Genomic DNA, 20721 nt, shown 5'->3' with positions numbered 1-20721 from the left:
ATGGGTGGGGGGAAATGGTTTTTCCCCATTTTTTAAAACCCGCAAAAAAAAAAAAAAAAAAAAAAAAAAAAAAAAAAAGATATACATAAAATACTTAACTTATTCTACATCACTGGGTCTTTTGGTTTTATATCTATTTCGTTAACATGCATATCATGTCACTGTACTTAACTTAGTGTTCTTCAAGATCAAAACTACCTGGTCTTATTTAAAGTCTGCATGTGTCAAGTTTCTGATGAAGCCAGATACACATGCATGTTCTCCTTTTCACAATGTAAAACATAGTGACGACCACATGTTCCTCATTTTAGTTAGTTGCATCACTGTTTTCTTAGAACAAAAATGCAATGAAGTACAAGATGTTTTATACAAATAGGAAGTAGCACTTGATCTTCACTCGATGTTGATCTTCTATGAGGGGAAAAAAAACACTGACTTGCCCACAAACACTTGTTCTTGTCAGACTTAGACCTTAACTGATCTCGGTTCAACGTGTTCTGTGCACAGAGACATTGCATAACTCGAGGTCTTCACAAACATATTTGTGTCATATTTACTTTGAAATATATACTTTGAAATATATGTCCTTATAATAAACCATAAAAAACTTATGAAAACAGTAAAAAGTGCAAGTTTTGGAACTTACCTCTGATATTTTTCTCAGCCCCGATGATTCTTCTCTTCCAGCTGCCTTGAGAGCACTTCCCTCTATCAGTCCTCCAGCTTCATCTTCATTTTGTGCATTTTGGTCGGGTTTTCTTTGTAACCCTGACTTCCGATTTGATCCAAATTTTTTCCTCCTCCCTCCAAAGGCTGACTCTGATGTGCCATCACTGGAAGGGCTGGATGAAAGTCCACTTGGATCCCACTGTCGTTTTGTTTCTGCTGCTTGGGTCTGCGAGATTGAAGATTCTTCAGCCTTCTCCTCCTCAACCAGAGCTCTTAGTAAAGACTCACCAAACTGGCTGATTTCCACAGTTTCTTTCTGCTTTTCTTGATAAGTGTTGTCGTCTGTGTGTTCTGCGTGAAGCTGTAGTTCTGTTTCTTTCTTTCCTGAGACGCTTGCCACAGTTACATCTCCAGAAGACAGTACAGTATCTGTGGATTTCTTTTCCGGTTCTACGATTTCCTGTTTGGACCGTGTTCCTAGATTTTTACGAGTGGAGCCCATTTTTCTTCTCCTGTTGGTTGGAGTTAAATCCGGACTTCCAGTCCTCATTCCAGGATTTTGACTCTGAATGCTTTCATTCGTGCTACTTGGCATTTGCTCTTGAACATCTTGGACTTGGCTTACCTCTATGCTCTCAGGACTGAGCTCATCACCTTGTGTACACTCTAAGCTCTCTCCTGGGGTGCCGGTGTTTGAAGACACTGGCTGATTTAATGAGCTGCTGTTTCTCTCTGTATCCTCGGAGCATATTTGGGTCTGACTGTTGGTAAAATCATCTGGTTTTGGTGTTCCTAAAATAAGATCTATGGTGGCAGATTGTTCAGGAGGGAAAGCCAAGCTCATGTTACTGCTTTGTAGCCCATCACCAGTTTCGGTTTCTGGAGTTTCTTGTTGCAATGAAGTTTCTTGTTGTGGTTGCACATCTTTACTTTGTCGCACTTCTTCATTCACCAGTACTTTCCCCACAACCTCTATCTCGCCCAGATTCGTCATCTCAGCTTTTGCGCTAAAGTCGCTTTCTTCTGCCTCGTCTCTCTCATGTCTCTCACCATCTCGTTTTCTGTTCAATGGAGTCCTGCGAGAAGATCCAATCTTCCTCTTCTTCTGTTTTGATGTTTCTTGAGGTTTTTCTCCTTGGCTCTCCAGTGGGTTTACTGTTGCAGAAATTCCCCCTAGGTATGATGCATCCATAGCTGGCTCCTGCAAAGCAGAAACGAACTCATTTGAAGTATTTTTCTGCTTGCTGGCATACATATAGTTCCCTTCCACTTCACCCTTTTTAGGATTTTGCACATCCATTGAGCTTTCCGCCTGTGAACTGCAGACTTCTGTCGTTATAAATCCAGCTGTTTCGATCTGTTTGTTTGTCTCTTTCAAATGGACTTCGAATCCCGTCGGGTCTTTTTCACAAGATAAAGCTTCTGTCTTTCGTCTTTGTAAGGCTTCTTCTTCTTGATCAATGACACAAACACTTTCTGACTTTGGGCTGAAAATGCCGTCATGAAATAAGATACTCTGTATATCTGAGTCACTGCTCAACACAGAGTCTTGGCCTGATTGCATCAAACCCGTTTTGTTTGTGTCATGTCCTGTAAGCTGAGTCGAATCCTCAGCCTCATCAATACGTTTAGCATCTTTTTCTTTTGTTTGTTGGTTTGAGTTTGAATTAAAATCTGACTTTGCAATTGTGCTGTCCTCCAAAACATCATGTGAAAAACCTGTGTTTTCCTCCAGCAGCTTCTCAGTCACAGGTGAGCTAAATGCTGCTAAGTTTTTAGGCCTTATGAAGTTTTCTACTTCTTCTTGTCTTCCAGCTAATATTATTGTTTCATCATCGCCTGTATTTTCTAAAGCTTCGTCTTTGTTTTCTTGGTTTTGCTCATTAACCTGGCTGTGTTTTCTTCCTTTAGTTCTCCGACTTGACCCGAGTTTTCTCCTGTTTCCTGATGCTTTGAAGCCTGGGTGAGCGTCATCTTTGAGGTCTTGATAATTGTCCTGAGGATGAGAGTCCAAAGTAACATCTTTATCTGACTGCATTGTTTCTCTGAGTGTCTTGTCATTTGGAAATGAGATCTGATGCATTTCCTGCGTTTGTCCTGTTTTAATCTGCTCTTTCTCTTCTTTACTTTGAACATCAAGTAAATAATGAGTTTCTGCAGCCCTAGATAAGATGATGTGCCGATGCTCTTCCCCATCAGTATAAAACATCTCTTGTGGCGATGAAACGGCACCTTGCTCAATGCTGTACTCAGCTTGAGCATTTTGCATGTTGCTCCCCTTTTCTGTGGTTCTTTCTGGTGGTTCACTAAGCTGTTCACTCTGTACATTTTTATCTGGCTGCAATATTTCAGTTTTCTCATTCATTGCATTCTTTTCATTTTCACTGAACAAGTTTCTGGAAAATGCCTCAGGATATTCTGTAATATCATCTCTCTCTTTTTCAGCTGCTTCAAGCATCTTTTGGCTCTGTTCAGGCTCGATCTCCTGTTCAAAAGCTTTCTTGAAAGCATCCCCATCCCCACTTTCAGGTTCTGTATGTTCACAGCTTCTGTTTTGTTCTGCATGCAGTTGGGCTGGGGGAGGACCTCCATGTGGTTCAGACAATAATGTGCTTTCCTGTAAGTTTCCATCCTGCAGCTCTCTGAATTCATCATGATCTCTGCTGTGGTGTTTGGGTAGTTCCCTATTTATAATCTGCGTGCAACATGATGTGTCACTATCCTCTTGATCAACAATGGGCGATAGCTGCATGCCTACAGTTGTGCAAATAGAAGTGCTGATATTTGCATCTTTGGTCTGAGAAGAGTCATTTCCCTCAGTTTCATCCAGCACAATTCCCATTAAAGCTTCCTGGCCCTGTGCTACTGTCTCTGTTGTTTTTTCACCAAGTTCATTCATACTTGCATTGAGGTCAACCTCTGTTATAGGTTGACCTACATCGTTTGCCTTAATCCTGCCTTTATTTCTACGACTGGATCCTAGTTTTCTTCTGCCGTAGAAATCCACTTTTGTCTTTTCTTCTACACGCTCAGAGGATTCCAGAGGAGGGGGACCTGGTGAAACGTTTTCTGACTGCAAGTTTGACATAGCAAATTTGTTTTCTTCAATTTGAAGGAAGAGTCCTTCACTGTTCTGATTAACTATATGATCAGTGTTGGGTTGCACATCCTGCTGGATTGTTTCTTCATTTTTCAGACCTGGAGCTGCTGGGATGATTTCTTTTGAAGGGCATGCTTCCTGTAATGACGTAATATCATCAATATTGCTCATGTTGAGCTCAGACTCTTCAGTTTGGTCTGCAAGAGCCCTGGAAATAATGTCAACATTCTCTGCATCACCTGCAAAGATTTTATCTGAATCAGTTTGCACACTGTCTTGAATTTGTGTTGAATGAACTTCTTCATGCACAACATTTTCTGAAACAGCATTTCTGGGCTCTCCATGGAAAACATTTTGTTTTCCGTCATCTGAAGTTAAAACATCAGATTTTCTGTCATCTACATCTTCATGAAGATTTTCATCTGTCAAAGTTAAACTCTGCACATCATCATCAGGATAATTTGTTGGCACAGAGGTGCTCTGATCATGAGAAGAAATAATTGGAGGGATTAAAGACATGGAGCCGCCATGTGAAACAGACAAGATAATTTCATGCTTAGTTTCTTCTCTCTGTTCTTCCTGCTCTACTGTCTTTGTTTCTAATGACATTACAGGCATTTCAAAGGTTTTATCACCACTTGTATTTTCCAAAACTTCCTCTTGAGATTCTTTACCCTGCTGTCTTCCCTTTTTTCTCCGGCTAGACCCCAGCTTTCTTCTGCTCCCACGTAAGCCAGCATCAGTTTGCTCATCTGTGGTCAGAGAATTATCCTGATGTTTGATCTCTTTAGGATTTTGCGTAATACTCTCTACAAGACTCCCACCTTCACCCACCTGACTCAAGGTACTGTTGACTCCAACTGGGTTGCTGATCGATGTTTCCTTTGAATCGAAAAGGTGCTCATCCTTACTTGCCTGATCTAAAACCTCCAAATTTTCTTGTGTTGAGAAACACAGGTTTTGTTGGTCTTCAGCAGATAGAAGTTCCTGTTTGGTATTAGAATAACCATAACTTTTTGTGGTGAGGTCTGACTGGCTGTGGTTGATGATTTCGGCTTGGTCAATCGCATTTCCCAAATCACTCTCTGGATATGTGGGAATATCATGTGCCACAGTTTCAGACGTATAATCCATTTGCAGACATACTTCTACGTCTGCTGGTAAGTTCTCATGTTCCTCAGCTTGTTTTTCAGCATTATCTGAACATCCTGGACCCGTAACTTCACTCTGAAGAGTCTGATCATTACTTTCTTGTACATCAGATTTATCCAATAAAGTGTCTTCTTCTGATTTATGAGATAACTCAACATTACCCGTTTCTGATTCATCTTGATCTTCTGAATGGCTTTCTTGAATTAAACTCTTCGAGACAGTTTCAGAATAGTTGTTTAACATTGAGCTTTGAACATCAGATGAATTGCCAGGAGCAAGCACTGAGCTGTCAGGTGATGAAAGGTCTTGCTTTAGTTCCTCACATGCCATCTTTGTTTCAGATATGTCCAGGGTTTCATCTCCCCATGTATTTTCTTTACCCTCTTCTTCAGACTCTTTAACTTGGTGTCTTCCTTTAATTATTCGTCTGGAACCCAGTTTTCGTCTGTTGCCAGTATTATAAATGCCCCTGTTCAGTTGTTCATCAACATTCTGAGAAAATTCATCAGATCTGGAGTCAATAGAAACCATATCTGTTTGAGCATTTAACCAAGCAGAGCTGTTCTCTTTCATTTCACAGAGTCCTTCCATTTCACGATCAACTACAAAACCGGTGTTAGGTTTTGTATCATCAGATACTCTCCCTTCGAACTCATTCATCTCAGTTGGAGCAGAGTTTGTTTTTTCTAAGTCAGTGATCTGTGGTTTGTTGTCATCAAACACTCCAGAATCTTCATTTTTCACATCCAAGTTCTCTGGGTAATTTTTCTTTACAGAATATGCTTCCTCTTTTGCTGCAGAATCATCAGTTGCTTTCACACTGAGCTCAGACATTCCAGTTTGATCAGTCAGGTTTTCAGAGATAACTTCCTCATTTTCTGAAACATTGCCGACAACAGTTTCAGAATAACATTCAGTTTGAATGCTATCTTGCATCTGTGTTGGGTGAAACTCAATTTTCTCCTCTTCCCTAAGAGCATCCTCTGGTTCAGCATCTCTGGTGTCTTCACTGTAAACAGTGTCAGACTGACCCACCTCTTGTTGCAGAACATTCATTGATTTCTCAATCATTTCAACTTCTGTCTCTGACTTTCTTTCACCTTTGTCTCCAAAATGTTCATTTTTAAGAATTAAAATCTGCTGGTTTGTGTCAGAGTCATTTTTTAACACAGTGCTCTGATTCTCAGAAGAAAGAATGGGTGGTGATACTGAAGACAAGTCTTGTGAAAGAGACAGAATAATTTTATGTTCAATATCTTCACTCAGTTCTTCAAGCTCTGATCCCCTTGTTTCTACTGATATTGTTGAGGTCTGGGGAGTTTCATCGCTTCTGTGACTTTCAAAAACTTCCTGCTTGGATTCTTTAAAACCTGGTCTTCCCTTAGTTCTACGACTAGACCCCAGTTTTCTTCTGTTCCCACTGAAGCTGAAGCCATCATTTGTTTGTTCATTTGTGCTGAGAGAACTGTCCTGAACATTAGAGTTGTGTTCACTACCTTCTTCAAGGGTCCCACCTTCATCCATGTAACCAAGGGTGGTGTTTACTCCAATTGGGCCGCTGACTGATGTTTCCTTTGAATCATACAGGTCGTCGTCCTTACTTGTCTGATTTAAAGCCTCTAGATTTCTTCCTGCTGTGAAACACATGTTTTGTTGGTCTTCAGCAGGTAGTAGTTCCTGGTCTGTACCAGAATCCGCTGTATGTTTCAATGTGAGCTCTGAATGAGTTTCACTGCTGGTTTCAGCTTGGTCAGTCACTCCTTCCAAAGCAGTTTCTGGATATTTAGGAACATCATGTGCCACAGTCTCAGGTGTGTAATCCATTTCCAGATTTCCTTCTATGTTTGATGGCAGATCCTCATTTTCCTGAGCACGTTTTACAGGATTATCTGAATGCTCATCACCAGTGACTTTATTCTGAAGAGCCCTGTCTTTACACTGCAGAAAGTCAGATTTATCCAATAAAGAGTCTTCCTCAGAATTATCAGATAAATGTATTCTATCATGATCACCTGGCTTATTGTTTTGAATTAAGCTCTTCGGGTCAGTCTCAGGATGGTTGTTTCCCATTGAGCTTTGAAATTCAGATGAATGCCCAGGAACAAACATTGAGCTGTGAACACCATGTGTCACAGTTTCAGATGAGGAATCCATTTGCAGACTTCTTTCTATGTCTGTTGGTGTGTCGTCATGTTCATGAGCCTGTATTACAGCATTGTCTGAATGTTCAGGGCTCATCACTTCTTTATTCTGAAGCGTCTTGTCTTTACTCTGCAGAAACTCAGATTGATTTTGGTTCTCTGGACAATTTACAATTCCTTGAATTAAACTGTCCAGCTCAACCTCAGGATGGTTCTTTTGTATTGGGTCTTGAACTTCAGATGAATCACCACAAGCAATGACTGAAAATGAGTTGTCATTAGAAGCCAATAAGGTTGCATCCTGCTCCATGTCTTGTCTTTTTTCTTCATGGCTGATTGTCTTTGTATCTAATGAGATCTGTGTTGTTCTGTGGGTTTCATCTACTTCATCTACTCTGGTCTTTTCATTGACCTCATCTGTAAATTCGTTAACTTGTTGTTTTGGTTTGCCTTTACGCCTGGATCCCAATTTTCGTCTGCTGGCACTACTGGAGAAGTCTGTGTTAATTTGCTCTTCTGTGCTCTCAGACGTTTCCTGAGGCCTGGGAGCCAAAGAAACTGTTTCAATTTGAAAGTTTGACAAAACAGGTTTGTTTTCCTCCATTTCATAGAACATTACTTGCTTCTCCTCGTGAAATGTTTGATCAACTTTGGGTTTTGTGTCATCCTGTACTATTTCTCCACTTTGCAGATCTAGAGTCTCTGAGATAATTTCTTCTGTAGGACATTCTCCCTGTTTTTCTGTAAAATCACCATTACCTTTTACTGTAAGCTGAGACCTTTCATTTTGTTCAGTAAGATTTTCAGGTATAATATCAAATGTTTGATCAATATTAGTTGAAGTTTCAGAAGAATATCCCATTTGAAGATTGTCTTGCATTGTTATTGAATGAACTTCTTCTGGGTGTTCCACCATAATGTCCTCTAAACCAGCATCTTTAGTATCTTCAGGGTGAGCTTTATATTGACTCAATGATAAATCCTCTGATTGTTTACCATCTTGAACCAAAACATTAAAATTTCTTTTGTCTATATCTTCTTGATGATTTTCACATTTCATAATTAAACCTTTCAAGTGTGTGCCGGGCCCTTCTGTTACCTCAGAGGTTTGATCCTCAGAAGAAAGAACATGTGACATGGAGATGCTATGTGACCAAAAGATGTCCTCCTCACTGGCTTTACTTAGTTCTTCCTGCTCAGACGTCTTTACTTTTAACAACACTGGCGATGTATCAATACCAACTTTTTCTCCTCCATTATCTCCTAAAACTTCCTGTTTAGATTCTTTAACATCTTGTCTTCCTTTTTTTCTACGACTAGATCCAAGTTTTCTTCTGTTCCCTTTGAAGCTAAAGTCAGCATCATTTTGCTCATCTGTGGTCAGAGAAGTGTCCTGAAGATTGGTGTCAGTAGGGTTGCGCTCACTACCTTCTACAAGGCTCCCACCTTTATCCATCTGACCAAGATTAGCGCTTACTCCAACTGGATTGTTGATCGAGGTTTCCTTCGAATCGTACAGGTGGCCATCCTTACTTGTCTGATCTAAAGCCTCCACATTTCCTTCTGCTGTGAAACACGTGTTTTGTTGGTCTTCAATAAGCACAAGTTTGTGTTTGGTAGCAGAATCCTCTGTACTTTTCACAGTGAGCTCTGAATGAATATTGCTGGTGACTTTAGCTTGGTCAGCCAAGCCTCCCAAAACTGTTTCTGGATATTTAGAAATATCATGTGCCACAATCTCAGATATGTAATCCAATTCCAGATTTCCTTCTAAGTCTTTTAGTGGGTCCTCATTTTCCTGATCTTGTTTTACCGTATTATCTGAATGTTCACCGTCCATGATTTCTTCATCTCCTGCAACAGCATCTAAATTGTCCTCAAATTCATCCATAGCTCGCTGAGAGACATCCACTGCATTTTCAGTGTCTAACTTGCTTTCATTTTGATTTTTCTGAAAATTCCCACTGTTCACACTTATATCCTCCAAGTCGGTTTCAGAGTATTTTGTTGGCACACAGCTCAGTTCCTCAAAAGATTGATCAAGTGGAGAATTTGGAAACAATGAGTTATCTGAAACTGAAGTGGTAGTCCTGGGTTCACTGTCTTCAGTTAGTTCTTCCTGCATCAACATTGTTTGCTTCTCGTGTATTTCATCATCTCTTGTACTTTCTAAAACTTCCTGTTGAGGTATTTCACCCTGCTGTCTTCCTTTTTCTTTCTGGCTGGACCCCAGTTTTCTTCTGCTCCCACTGAAGCCAGTATCTGTTTGCTCATTTGTGCTCAGTGAATTGGCTTGAAATAGAGGGTTAGAAGGATCGTGTTTGGTATCTTCCACAAAGACTCCAACTTCCTCCACCTGACCAGCAACAGTGTAATCGTTTTGCTGCAGTTGTGGTTCTTGTAGTGCCTCGTGTTGACTTTTTCTCATATCAACACCTGGATCAGTCTGAAGACTCCCTGATTTACTCTTATGAGTGTCAGACTGACGCCCCAAAGTCTCTCCCCATGATTTATCAGATAAATCCATATTGATGTCTGTTTCTGAGTTTTTCTGACTTTCTGGAATATTTACACTTCTTGTAATCAAACTATCTGGATCCTCTAAGGAATGGCCAGGAGCAAAGATTGAAAGAATTGGGCTGTCAGATGACACTGGCAAAATGTCTAGCCTCAGTTCTTCTTGGCTCATAATCTTAGTATCTAAAATCTGTGTGGTTTCTTCATCACTGGTCTTTTCTCTAACCTCTTCTTTAGAGCCTTTATCGTGTTTTCCCCTACTTTTCTGGCCAGACCCCAGTTTCCCTCTGTTGCCACTGCTACAAAAGCCTTTGGTTTGGTCATCTACAATCCCAGAGGTTTCTTGAGGCTGTGAGTCAATCAAAACAGGGTTTTCCTCCCCTATTTCAAAGAATCCTTTCTCCTGGTGATACATTTGGTCTGCAGCAAGTTTTATATCTTTCTCTACTCCTTTTTTAAACTCATAAACCTGAGTAGGAGTAGAGTTTGACTTTTCCAAGTTACTGACTTGTAAAGAATTTGCATCATGTAAATCATAACTCTCATTTTTCTGTTCCACACTATGTGTATATTCAAAGATGTTTTCCTCTGTTTGCTGATCTTGCTGTTTGGCGGTAACATTATCAGTGCTTTCTCCAGCAGAATCAGACATTTCAGGTCGGTCATTTAGGTTTTCAGAAATGTTTTCAAAATGTTCTGTAACATAATCTGGAATAATTTCAGATGAATGTTGAATTTGCAGGATTTCTTGCATTTGAGTTGGATGAAACTCAACTTTCTGCAGATTTGTTGGAACGTCCTCTGAAAGAGAATCTATGGGGTCTTCACCCATTTCAGGTAAAATCTCTGAATTTGTTTTGTCTTGACCTTTTTGAAGACTTTCACATGTTAATGTCAAACTATACGTGTCTGGCTCAGGATATTCAGAAGAAAGATCATGTGGTGATATCAAACAAACTGTGCCTCTATTTGAAAGAGACAAGACTGTGTCAGCAGCAGTGACATCACTCACTTCTTCATGCCCTGTCTCCTGTGTTTCTGACAATACAGTTGGTGTTTCAAGAAATTCATTGCTCAGAGTATTTTCTAAAATGTCCTCCTTAGAGTCTTTAACATGTCTTCCTTTACTTTTACGACTAGATCCAAATTTTCTTTTAGTAGCACCAGAGCTGGAACCTGCTTTGGTATGGTCATCTGTGGTCAGAGAGCTGTTGTGAAGCTGAGGCTCTATAGTAGCCTTAAAGTCTGATGGAAGAGTTTGTATGTTATCCTCCACAAGACTGCCACTCTGATCCATCCGGTCCAAAGAAGTTTCTTCTGTTGCAGTCAAAACATCCTGTTTGTCTGCAGTGCTTTTCACCAGAAACAAACGTTGGCAACTATCGGATTCAGATTTCTGGTTTTCAAAGTAAGAACCGTAATCTTTGTCGTCATACAGTAGATCTTCAGTGGAGTTATGCTTTTCATGCTCGACTTGCTCTTGTGTAAACTTATTTTGATCATACTGATTGTCTTCCATCTCCTGTGAAAGCCTGGCATCTCTGACTTTAGGTGTACAGTGTTTGTCGTCTTTACTTGTAGGCAACTCGTCTGTTTGAAATAAAAATGTTTCTTGTTCAACACCATTGTTAATTTGAATGTTTTCTCTGAAGGCGTTATCTGCAGTAATCTGAGGCGTGATAGATGTATTAACACGTGACTCACATACTGAAAAGTTGCCGTGTAAACGCTCATCTTGTCTGAACAAGCCTGAGTCATCTGTCTTGCTGCTGTTTAATTCAGCCACAGAACACAGATTAAAATCTTCAGCCTGTTTGCCGATCGTCTGTTGATCTGATGCAGAAGCACTTAAACTGGTTAGCTCAGGGAGACGGTCATGCAGATTTTCATTGACTTCCTCACTTTGAAGAGTGTTGCTACTCTCAATGACTTCCAGCTTGGTCTCTTTTTTAAAAGGCTGCATACTGACATCTTTGGAGTCTAAAATGTGTTTGACATCTTCTGGGCATAACATGCCAGTTTTATCCTCAGAGTACTCAGCTGCAGAGGCAGAGACCAAGAAGGCAGCTTGTGGCGCAGTCATGTCACGCTCACTCTCTTGAGCTACTTCTTCCTGCACTTTAGGCTGCTTTGTTACAGACCCATGTGTTTCTGGATGTTCATTACCGCTGGCCTCATACTGAACACCCCCTCTAGATTCAACATCTGGCTGTGTTTCTGCATCATCTACACGCAGAAACTTTCCTTTACCTCTTCGACTCGATGCCAACTTTCTTCTGTTCATTCTGATTTCACGTGTTGCTGGCTGCTGTTTCAGCTTTTAAACTGTCAGTGTTAGAGAACACAGTTATTGATTTGGCATAATTTTCTAGTACCTGATTTGAAGCTACAAACATTCAGTCTTTGACACTCAAAAGATTTTATCTCCTTGATGCCCTGAATTGACTTTTCAAAAAAAAAAAAAAAAAATGTACCTGAAGCAGAAAAGGTTGTGCAACGCATTAAGGAAATCACGCTATACAAGTATATGTGAGCAGGGAATGCTTGTTTCTAGAAAATATACTAGGTGAGGTTCAGAAACTTGACAAATTCAATAAAATATAAACAAAAAGCTTATAGCAAGCACCTGGAGCGCACAAACTGCAGCAACGATAACATGAACAACAAGTCTAGCAAACTGACATTTGGTTAATTTGTGACAATTTAAAAACAAAATTACTTTTCTTACCTCCAAAATCTAGCACATCTGTCGACTCATAAGCTAACTTGTAATGTCAACTCATCTGCTCTGCTCAATAGGAGCAGCACCTCACTCGTCGGGGGAGTGTTTCCTAACTAAGGCTGTTTGACAGCTTCCTGTGTGGGCTACACTTGCAGTCTTAATCATTGACAGTTAACTTCCTGCATGAATAAAATATATTTTTTTCCATTTTCAGTTTAAACTGATTAATTTGGATGAAATTAACACAATGATATATATATATATATATATATATATATATATATATAAAAACTGACTTGTCAGTTTGGAAAAAACATTTATTGAACAAGTTGTTTAACTGCATTGTCACAAATTGAAGTTCAGAGTCAAGATAATCAGAGTAAATACCGTCTTTCGTGACGAACACACAGTAGGTAAAATACAGAATTAGAGACCGTGTTTAAGGGACATCCTCCAAATAACAGCACCAGTATCTGTTAAGTCCCTGCATCTCACAGTGACCCCATGAAAGTAGAAACAACCATGAATAAAACAAAAGTCACAAGAATTTATTTCAACAGTTAAAAATGTCTTCTGCTAAACTAAAGGCAGTATTTAGTTTCAAAACATGCAGGATGAGAGAAATTTTTCCATGTGAATATTTATACCCTCCAAAAAACAAAAGACCTTTAAAAAAAAAAAAAAATTGTCTAGACAGCTGACAAAATGAGAAACATCCCGTCCTTTGTTGTACTTTTAACGGATATAACGAGCCATACGATGGCAAGCAGCACAAGGTGCTTTAAAGTTTCAAACAAAATCTAAGAAAGAAAAGTGGCACTATAAAAACTTTCTTCTTCACAATCTTTGTATGATCTTGCAGAGCAATCCAGGATCTTCACTTCCTTTCGTGAGACCTGGAACGACTGTAAAACGAATCAACCGGTTAACAGTTTGCATTAATAACAAAAAGAAGCTTGGGTTCAATATAAATTTGATGTTTTGACATGGGCTTTACCTCCTTGATCGGGAGAAGGATCGTGAGCGCTTACGATTCTTATCTCTGGACAGAGACCGATATCTGCGTCTGTCTCTTGACAGAGACCTGGAAGTCAAGTAAAAAAAAAAATAAATAAAATAAAAAATGTAATTCACCACAGATAAGTACAGCAATTTGAAATGCAATGACTCTTAATCTTACCTGCTACGACTGCGGCTCAGGCTCCTCCTCCTCGGTGATCTAAGGTGTGCATTGTTAAAAATATTGAAACCAAGTTAGGGAAAAGTAACTATGTTTCATGTCAATAATGACATGAAACGGGGAGCCATTACCTGAGGGTAATGGCTCCCCGAGAGCCATGGCATAAATGGAAATGTGATTACGCGTTACTCTTCATCTGTTAAGAAGATAAGCTGCATTCTTGAACTGCAGCAAGGCCAGCTCATTCAATTGACAATTTGTTCAAAGAGCACCAATCACGGAGTCAGATTCAGGGCTCGAAATAAAGGCTTGCTTTTGGTAAAGAAGTTTGGACTTCCTGATTGTAATATTAATGTCTATTAAAGGTTGTGAGGCTGAAACGAATAAAATCTCAAGTGTAAAAGACTTCAGAGTTTAGCACAGCAGATCCAACCCAAGATGCCTTGATGTCGAGCCTTTAATATAAACCCAGCAATTTTTGCAAGAGAAAGTTGGAAGACTTTTGGTCCAGCCAGTTGCGCTTTAAGCTTTCCACCGAGTTTCCTCTACAGAATACAACTCATGAAACATAATTGTCAACCAGTTTTAAAAGCTAGATTAAAAAGAATTTATAAGAAAAAAAAAACAAACAAAAAAAAACTATAAAGAGCAGGATAAAAGCAACTTACTATTTTGGGGGGTTTGGACAAGATAGAAATGAAGCAAGGAAGCCAGACTGATGGTGAGGGAGGTCGAATTGCAGACAGGAATTGCCACATGATGCAAATGTTGCAGATATGAAGTTGCTTGGTGGCTGGTTGGAAGGGGGCGGGGAGTAGTTGTAGATTTTTCCTGCTTTATTTTGAGGGGGAGTGGGGTTGAAGATTAGAGACTGATGTAACCCAACGGCTGTTCCCGTTGATACAGCAGATGTGTGGAGACTAGAAAGTGTAAAGACGCCGATTGGTTGATAATTTGAAGTGGACCACTGTTGATTGGATAAAGGTCGGAGGAAGTAGAGAAGGATGCTGGGAACTGCATGCTCAGGAACCAAAAGGTTGGTGGGACCTGATGACTGGCGGTGGCGCCTGGGTCATGTGACAACACCAGGCTCGCTGGTCAGCCGTCACATGATGCTGAAAGAAGACTAGTTGCCTGACTCAGATGGTGAGAAGCGTGGTGGTGACTCTGCAATGGGGTTCAGTTTTATTAATAAATGGAAACTGAACTCAGAAAAAGTAAAAGAAATTACACCTTTAGAAACTTATTTTAAAATTATGGATTAAAAAAAAAAAAAAAAGTTTGATAAAGTAATGAAACACCCCATACAGTACAAATGGTCTACCAGACACCTAAATAATACTTACTGAACTTCAATGCAAATTGTCCACTCATAAAAATTGCTTTCAAATTTTAATTTTTGAGCAAAAGCGATTCAATAAATCTGTAACCATGGCCATGATCACCAAACATTTAAAAGTGAAAACATGAGTGATCAAAGTGTTGAGAAGTCAAAATGTGTTTCTGTTGAGTAACCAAATCAGAAGAGGTCGCTCTGCTGAATATCTGCTGATATTCTGGTTGCTCTGTTGCAACCAGAGGAGGTTGCAACTGAGCAACCTCGGGTATTTAATCTGTGGAAAGATTAAATACCTTTCCACATCTAGTTACAGCACCTTGCAAAAGTATTCACATACTCTAACTCTGCTGGTGAAGATTCTCAGTCATGACATGACCATCCTAAGTACTTAAGAAAAAGCAACGGGACTTCTGGTGTTTCCTGGAGACATTTCACCTTTCACCCAAAAAGATTCTTCAGTTTTGAATACGACTGGAAGCAGGAGGCACAGAAGTTGTAGTCAGAGCGACAAACGCTTCTAAACCTGTTGGAAGAAATGTATAACAAATCCAGTTTGTAGTTTGAGTCAAATGGTCTTGTTTGACATAACCATTTTGGAGAAGGTGCTCCGGTCAGACTATATTAAAACTGAACTTTATGACCTGCAGCGTGGTGAAAGGCCAACACATCAAAACCAAGGTGGTGGCAGGAATTTAGATTTGAGTCAAAAGCAAAGACCTAAATTCAATTGGGTATGAAGACTTGGAAATTTCTTTCCACAAAAAGATCTGCATCTGCAATCTGACTGAACTGCAGCCATTCCCACAAATCTGTAGAAAGCCACTACATACCCTAAAAATAAAAACCCAACCTCCCACATCCCCCAAACAAGAACAAAAAAAACAACAACCGTGGACTGTTGCATTAATGTGAAAACAGTTCAACAGGTTTGAGTACTTTTGCAAGGCACTGCATACACAGACAGGTCTTTATCTAATCATATTAGATAAAGACCTGTTTCCATACAGCCTCTAAGGAAAGAGGCTCAACCTGCATTAGACAGCTGAAGTGAACAACACAGAACAGACCCTCTTCTTCAGAGCCAATCTGGATTCAAACCACTTTGTAGGTTTTATAACACTTTTAAATGAAATAACAAAAATACTTGTGAAAATGACCACAGATTTATGATTTGATACAAATTACCATATAGAGCCTTTATGCTCATAGAAATGCTAGGACTTGTTTTGTGTTAATAATGTGATCTTGAGAACTAAGTTGTTTTTTTTTCTCTCCCTTTTTTAAAGAATTAACCTTCAGGTAAGCCACGTTTTATGGGATAACTGTTTCCAAAACAAAGATTTATGAGTTTTAAACTGGTTCTGCCAAAGGAATTGAGGTGAGCCAAGTTTATGTTTAAGATGTGCAAGTGAAAAGAAAAAAAAAGGGTTTAAATTAAAATGCATACCTGCGTCTGACTGGAGGACTACGTCGCCTAAAATCATCTCGCGGACGTCTGCTCCACGAAGGAGGAGGGCCGCGGCTCCTCGAGCGCTTCTCCCCGGTCGACAGCTCAACACGCACACGGCAGCCACACATGGTTCTACACAGAATGAGTTACACACACATTTCTTTATCCATTTAAATCCAGGAGATTCTTGACTGGAAATTATATTGGTTAAAAATTATGTTTGGCAATATTTGTCTTGCCATAATCATGGTAGATACATTTCCTGTTTGCATAATTCATGGATAGAAATGGAGTTAGGGGTAAGGGTTCAATATTCAAACCAGGTCAGAAAATTGTTGGTGTTTGACTAACACTTTTGGCTTCATGTTTTCCCCACAGGGGTTAGCATTCACAACACTGGACATTACCTGCCATCCAGTTCTCTTACAGCATCAGATGCATCTCTAGGATCTTCAAACTCTACAAAAGCAAAACCTGGAGGATTCCTGGCCACCCAAACACTTCTTAAAGGGCCGTAATACCCAAAAGCTCGTTCTAATTCTGTCTTATTCCCATTGTTTCCTAGGTTTCCCACATAAACCTTGCAGTCAAGAGGACAGTCTCGATGAAAAGCAGGATCTGAAAGAAACAGAGAAAATATAATTGAACAAAGTCTGTTTCATCTTTAGGATTTAATTTGATGGAAGAATTCAAATACTGAAACAGGAGTGTTTTATTATTTGATGTCAAAAGGCAGATGTATAATTAGTAACTAGGTTTAGTGTGGGTGTGTCACACTCAAGCACGAAACGTCTCAAAAGTAAGACGCAAAAGTAAAATCACAATGCTAGATCACAACGGAGATAAAACAAAAAAAATGCCTTTATCTATTCTGAAAACATATTATTGACATTATAGCAGAAGTTTCACAAATTTTGTTACAATTTCAATGATTATTTTTTCTTCCTTGCAATACAAACCAACTTACATGAGTTAGAAATTCTGCCAAAACTATTTTTATAATTTTCCACATTAAAACAAACAGTTGAAAAAGGTGGGTTATATTAAAATGATACCCTGTTAACAGCAAGACTGCTTAAATTTAAAGATAACACGCCAAAGATTTTTATTTTCCAGGAAAAAAAAGATTATTTTGAAATATGAAAACAAATAAACATCATACCTCCCATGTCAACAATCAGCTTGTTAGTGCCCTATAATGAGATGATTCTGAAAGGAAAGAAGAAATAAATTGTTAATCTTACACTTGAGGTTTATTCAACTACATTTGCTTCAATTGTTGGAGATAAAATTAAAACATAAAACACATTCAGAGAACATGATAGTGGAGGGGATAACTGTGTTCCTTTAACCTTATCTAAGAATCATAAAATAAAAACAAAAGCAAACAAAAATCTTCTTTAGGTTATTTCTCCACTTAGAAAACTGCATTCCATCTTTGGGACTTTTTATTATAGAAAAATAAGTGATTTTACTGGACCAGTTCATTTTTACTTACACTTAATCTAATTTTTTTTTTTAATTCATCGAAAGGTCTGTGGTAGTAAACAGTGTTTTGTCCTTTATTTTACAAATGATGCATCATTTTATTTTGACCTTTATTGATAATACATTGAATTGGAGGGGTTTATGTTACTCAAATAGACATTTAGCATGTCTTCGAGGTCTTTAATTGTTGTCCATAAATAAATATTTTATATCCTTTCATTCGGATGGTTAGCTAATGCAGGCTTGGGTTTTCAAACAATCAATTTATTCAGCTATATCCAAACCAAAATCTTTATCGACGATAATGTTAGCTGCACAAGTGCAAGCAGAATGAATGAAGCAACTCGCCTTACTGATGAGCGTGTGCGTTTATAAACCCTCAGAACCAAACTATGAGATTTAAAATACTAAGTTTAAACGCTCTTTTAAAATAGCAATGCTTTTTAAATTCAAATAATCAAAACACCCACATAGGAATTTCCAAATCCCACTATTTCAACGTTATGCTAAGAGCTAACTCCACATTAGCATTTGTCACAGTGAGACGAATATAATTACCATAACCCATTGAGGGGTCCAAACAATGTTCTATGAAACATTGTGGAGATAAGCAAGAGGATGCGGATGTTGGGAGAATAATAAACTTACCTTTTTATTCAACTAAAAGGTCAGAAAATATTAAATGCGGATTTATCACCACCCCTTTACAACAAGAGGCTAATATTAGCCTGTTAGCAGGAGCAGCGCCGCAGAGAAGCCAACTCCGCTTCTTCTCTGAGTGATTGGTGAATGTACAGCAAATAAGTATACTGCCACCTACCGTTCGACTGTGAACAATCCATACATTCAAACACAGTGCCTTTCAAAACGGCTTCACATCCCTTGATTTTTTTCATATTATAAAGTAAATATATTTTATTGTGATTTAATGCAATAGAGCAAGACAACGTATCACATAAAATAGGTAATTCTCCTAAAATGTTACAAATGAAAATGTGAGAAGTATAGTCTGCATTAATATTCAACTCCCTTTACTATTACAAATAAAATATAGTGCAACCATCTGCCAGAAGAACTCCACTAATTGGTGAATGATGCCCAGATAAAGTAAAAGCCACCTAAGGAGAAGATATTCAGAGAAGTCAAGAGAAACATGCTAAGTCTGGAGCTGAAGAGATCTCCACCTTTGGTGGGAAAATCTGTTAAGAGGACAATTATTAGTTGTGTGCTCCACAAATCTATCCTTCAAGGAATGGGTAAAAAAAGAAGCCGTTTTTAAAAATAAAAAATAAAAAAAAAATAAATAAAAATAAAATAAAAAACACATGAAGAAGTTATGTTTGCAGGTTACAAAAAAAGAATAAAAAAATAAGAACAAGAACAAGAAAAAGGTGCTTTTGCTATCTTTTATTGATTTTTCTTCCTTTATTTTCTTTATTTTATTTTATTTTTTACCAAAAAGTTTCCTGTTAGAAAGATAAGACTCCACTGCTAAGATTTGATTTATCCTTTAAAGTGCATGACTAAATTAAAGATAGTAATCAACAGCTAAAGGTTGGCTCACTGTAAATGAGTTAAAGAACTTTCTAAATTAGGGCTTTGTAACATTTTGTGTGTTTGAAAGCAATGCTTTATGAGAAACTGTCACGAGAACACCTTGTGAAAAAAAAACACATTTGGCAGTACATTGTGTCTTGTAAAAATGAGATCTGCCTTTCCTGCTTAACTCATCTCTTTTTCTTTAGTGTCAAACTGACATTTGAAAGCACAGTAAAGTCAGACTGTACTGCAGTGTGTTACTTAACAAATTTCTCCCCATGAAGAGCAAAATTGCAAGCTAGAGACACAAAGAGAAAACAAATAAAATAAATATACCCAACTATATAAAACTATATAACTGTCAGAGTTATAACCACAGCTGTTGGCTAAATGTCTTCATTAAATTCAACATGTTTGAGAACACCAACAATTTCCTTTTCTCAAACAGAGTTTTTGCAAACCATAAACTGTTTTAAAGCATCTGATGAATAATCCAGTAAATGTTTAATAAGCTGATATTGTGCCCTTTTTATGCTATCATTAAATAAGGTAATCCTAAAGCCAAGAAAGCTCCTTTTGATCACAAATCAAAAGTTTTTTTTTTTTTAAATCTCAATTTGTGTGTAGATTTATGTAACTTACATCTGAGTTTTCTGCAGCTGTCTTATGTACTTCTTTAAATTAGAGATAATAAAGTGTTGGCTGTATTCCTGAAAAATAACAACTTGTCCTTTTACTTCAGCCCAATTTATAAACCTCAAACCATAAACTTCCACTTTATTAGCTGGCAGTACTCACTGCATGCCATCATTTTCATAGAGTGTGCACACCACAGGGAGGCGCCCATTCCCATAACCCAACAAATTAAGAAGGAATAGAGAACTTGTTCAGCTCAGGTGGCAGCTTTTTGTGCAGCCCTGGGCAGAGAGCCATATCACTTTTACTAACAAAAAAAAAAAAGTTAAGCTACCTGAACAAATGGTCCAATTTTAACATAATATGGTAAACATGTTGACAAGTGATTGCTGGATGATTGCTCCAGTTTGCAAGGAGGTGTTATATCCATAATTAACACTAACGGACCTGAGTTGTGGCATAAGGACTTGTAAGTGAGGGCAGTCACATATTGTGTCATCTGGCACCATGTTGTCAAAAATACATCAACAGCCAGCAGGAGAAGTATCCGACAGTTCCCCAGACCAGTGAGCGAAGGTGATCGTGCAGGAAAAGATCTCCTGTTGAGATATTTGATAGGATTACCAGCACTTGACGGAGACTGATGGTGGTGCCATTTTTGGGAGACGAGAAGCTGGGTGGTCATATTGTGCAATGGTCTGCAATGGTCTGGCAAGCTGAACTTACTCTTTAACATAGTGCAGGGTGACATGCATGGATGCCCCCACGTATTCATTGGTTCCAATATC

The 20721-nt window shown here is 38.6% G+C and overlaps 2 protein-coding genes across 5 annotated transcripts in view; both read right to left on the bottom strand.

Annotated features, from left to right (window-relative positions):
- Positions 1 to 12405, bottom strand: part of rab44 (RAB44, member RAS oncogene family) — a 24547-nt gene extending 12142 nt beyond the window's left edge. The window contains exons 1-2 of one of the 4 annotated variants that reach the window (XM_015042414.1): positions 12308 to 12405; positions 647 to 1870 (exon numbers count right to left, since the gene is read on the bottom strand). In XM_015042414.1, the coding sequence (XP_014897900.1) occupies positions 647 to 1861 (1215 nt within the window). In that variant the 5' untranslated portion in view covers positions 1862 to 1870; positions 12308 to 12405. Of the gene's footprint in view, positions 1 to 646; positions 11905 to 12307 lie in introns of all 4 variants that reach the window. The other 3 variants (XM_015042410.1, XM_015042411.1, XM_015042412.1) reach the window with 3 other exon arrangements.
- Positions 12406 to 12600: 195 nt separating this feature from the next.
- Positions 12601 to 18543, bottom strand: srsf3a (serine and arginine rich splicing factor 3a). The gene is made up of 7 exons (XM_015042409.1): positions 18407 to 18543; positions 17433 to 17479; positions 16678 to 16888; positions 16268 to 16402; positions 13482 to 13520; positions 13299 to 13385; positions 12601 to 13206 (listed from the first exon to the last, which is right to left on the bottom strand). Exons 2-7 carry the CDS (start codon positions 17437 to 17439, stop codon positions 13179 to 13181), a joined length of 507 nt encoding a protein of 168 aa, XP_014897895.1. The 5' UTR covers positions 17440 to 17479; positions 18407 to 18543; the 3' UTR covers positions 12601 to 13178.
- Positions 18544 to 20721: the final 2178 nt, after the last annotated feature.

This window comes from Poecilia latipinna, unplaced genomic scaffold (genome assembly GCF_001443285.1).
Source record: "Poecilia latipinna isolate Pla-1442-1.1 unplaced genomic scaffold, P_latipinna-1.0 Scaffold588, whole genome shotgun sequence".
Taxonomy (NCBI): Eukaryota; Metazoa; Chordata; class Actinopteri; order Cyprinodontiformes; family Poeciliidae; genus Poecilia; species Poecilia latipinna.
The sequence above is the reverse complement of the archived record's forward strand: the minus strand, read 5'-3'. Positions and strand labels throughout refer to the sequence as shown.

Coding starts and splice junctions, on each gene's coding strand:
- srsf3a (XM_015042409.1), bottom strand. Junction 13,521..16,267: donor AGTCCTCCAGTCAGACGCAG/GTATGCATTTTA, acceptor TGCACACCTTAG/ATCACCGAGGAGGAGGAGCC. Junction 13,386..13,481: donor CTGAGCCGCAGTCGTAGCAG/GTAAGATTAAGA, acceptor CTTGACTTCCAG/GTCTCTGTCAAGAGACAGAC.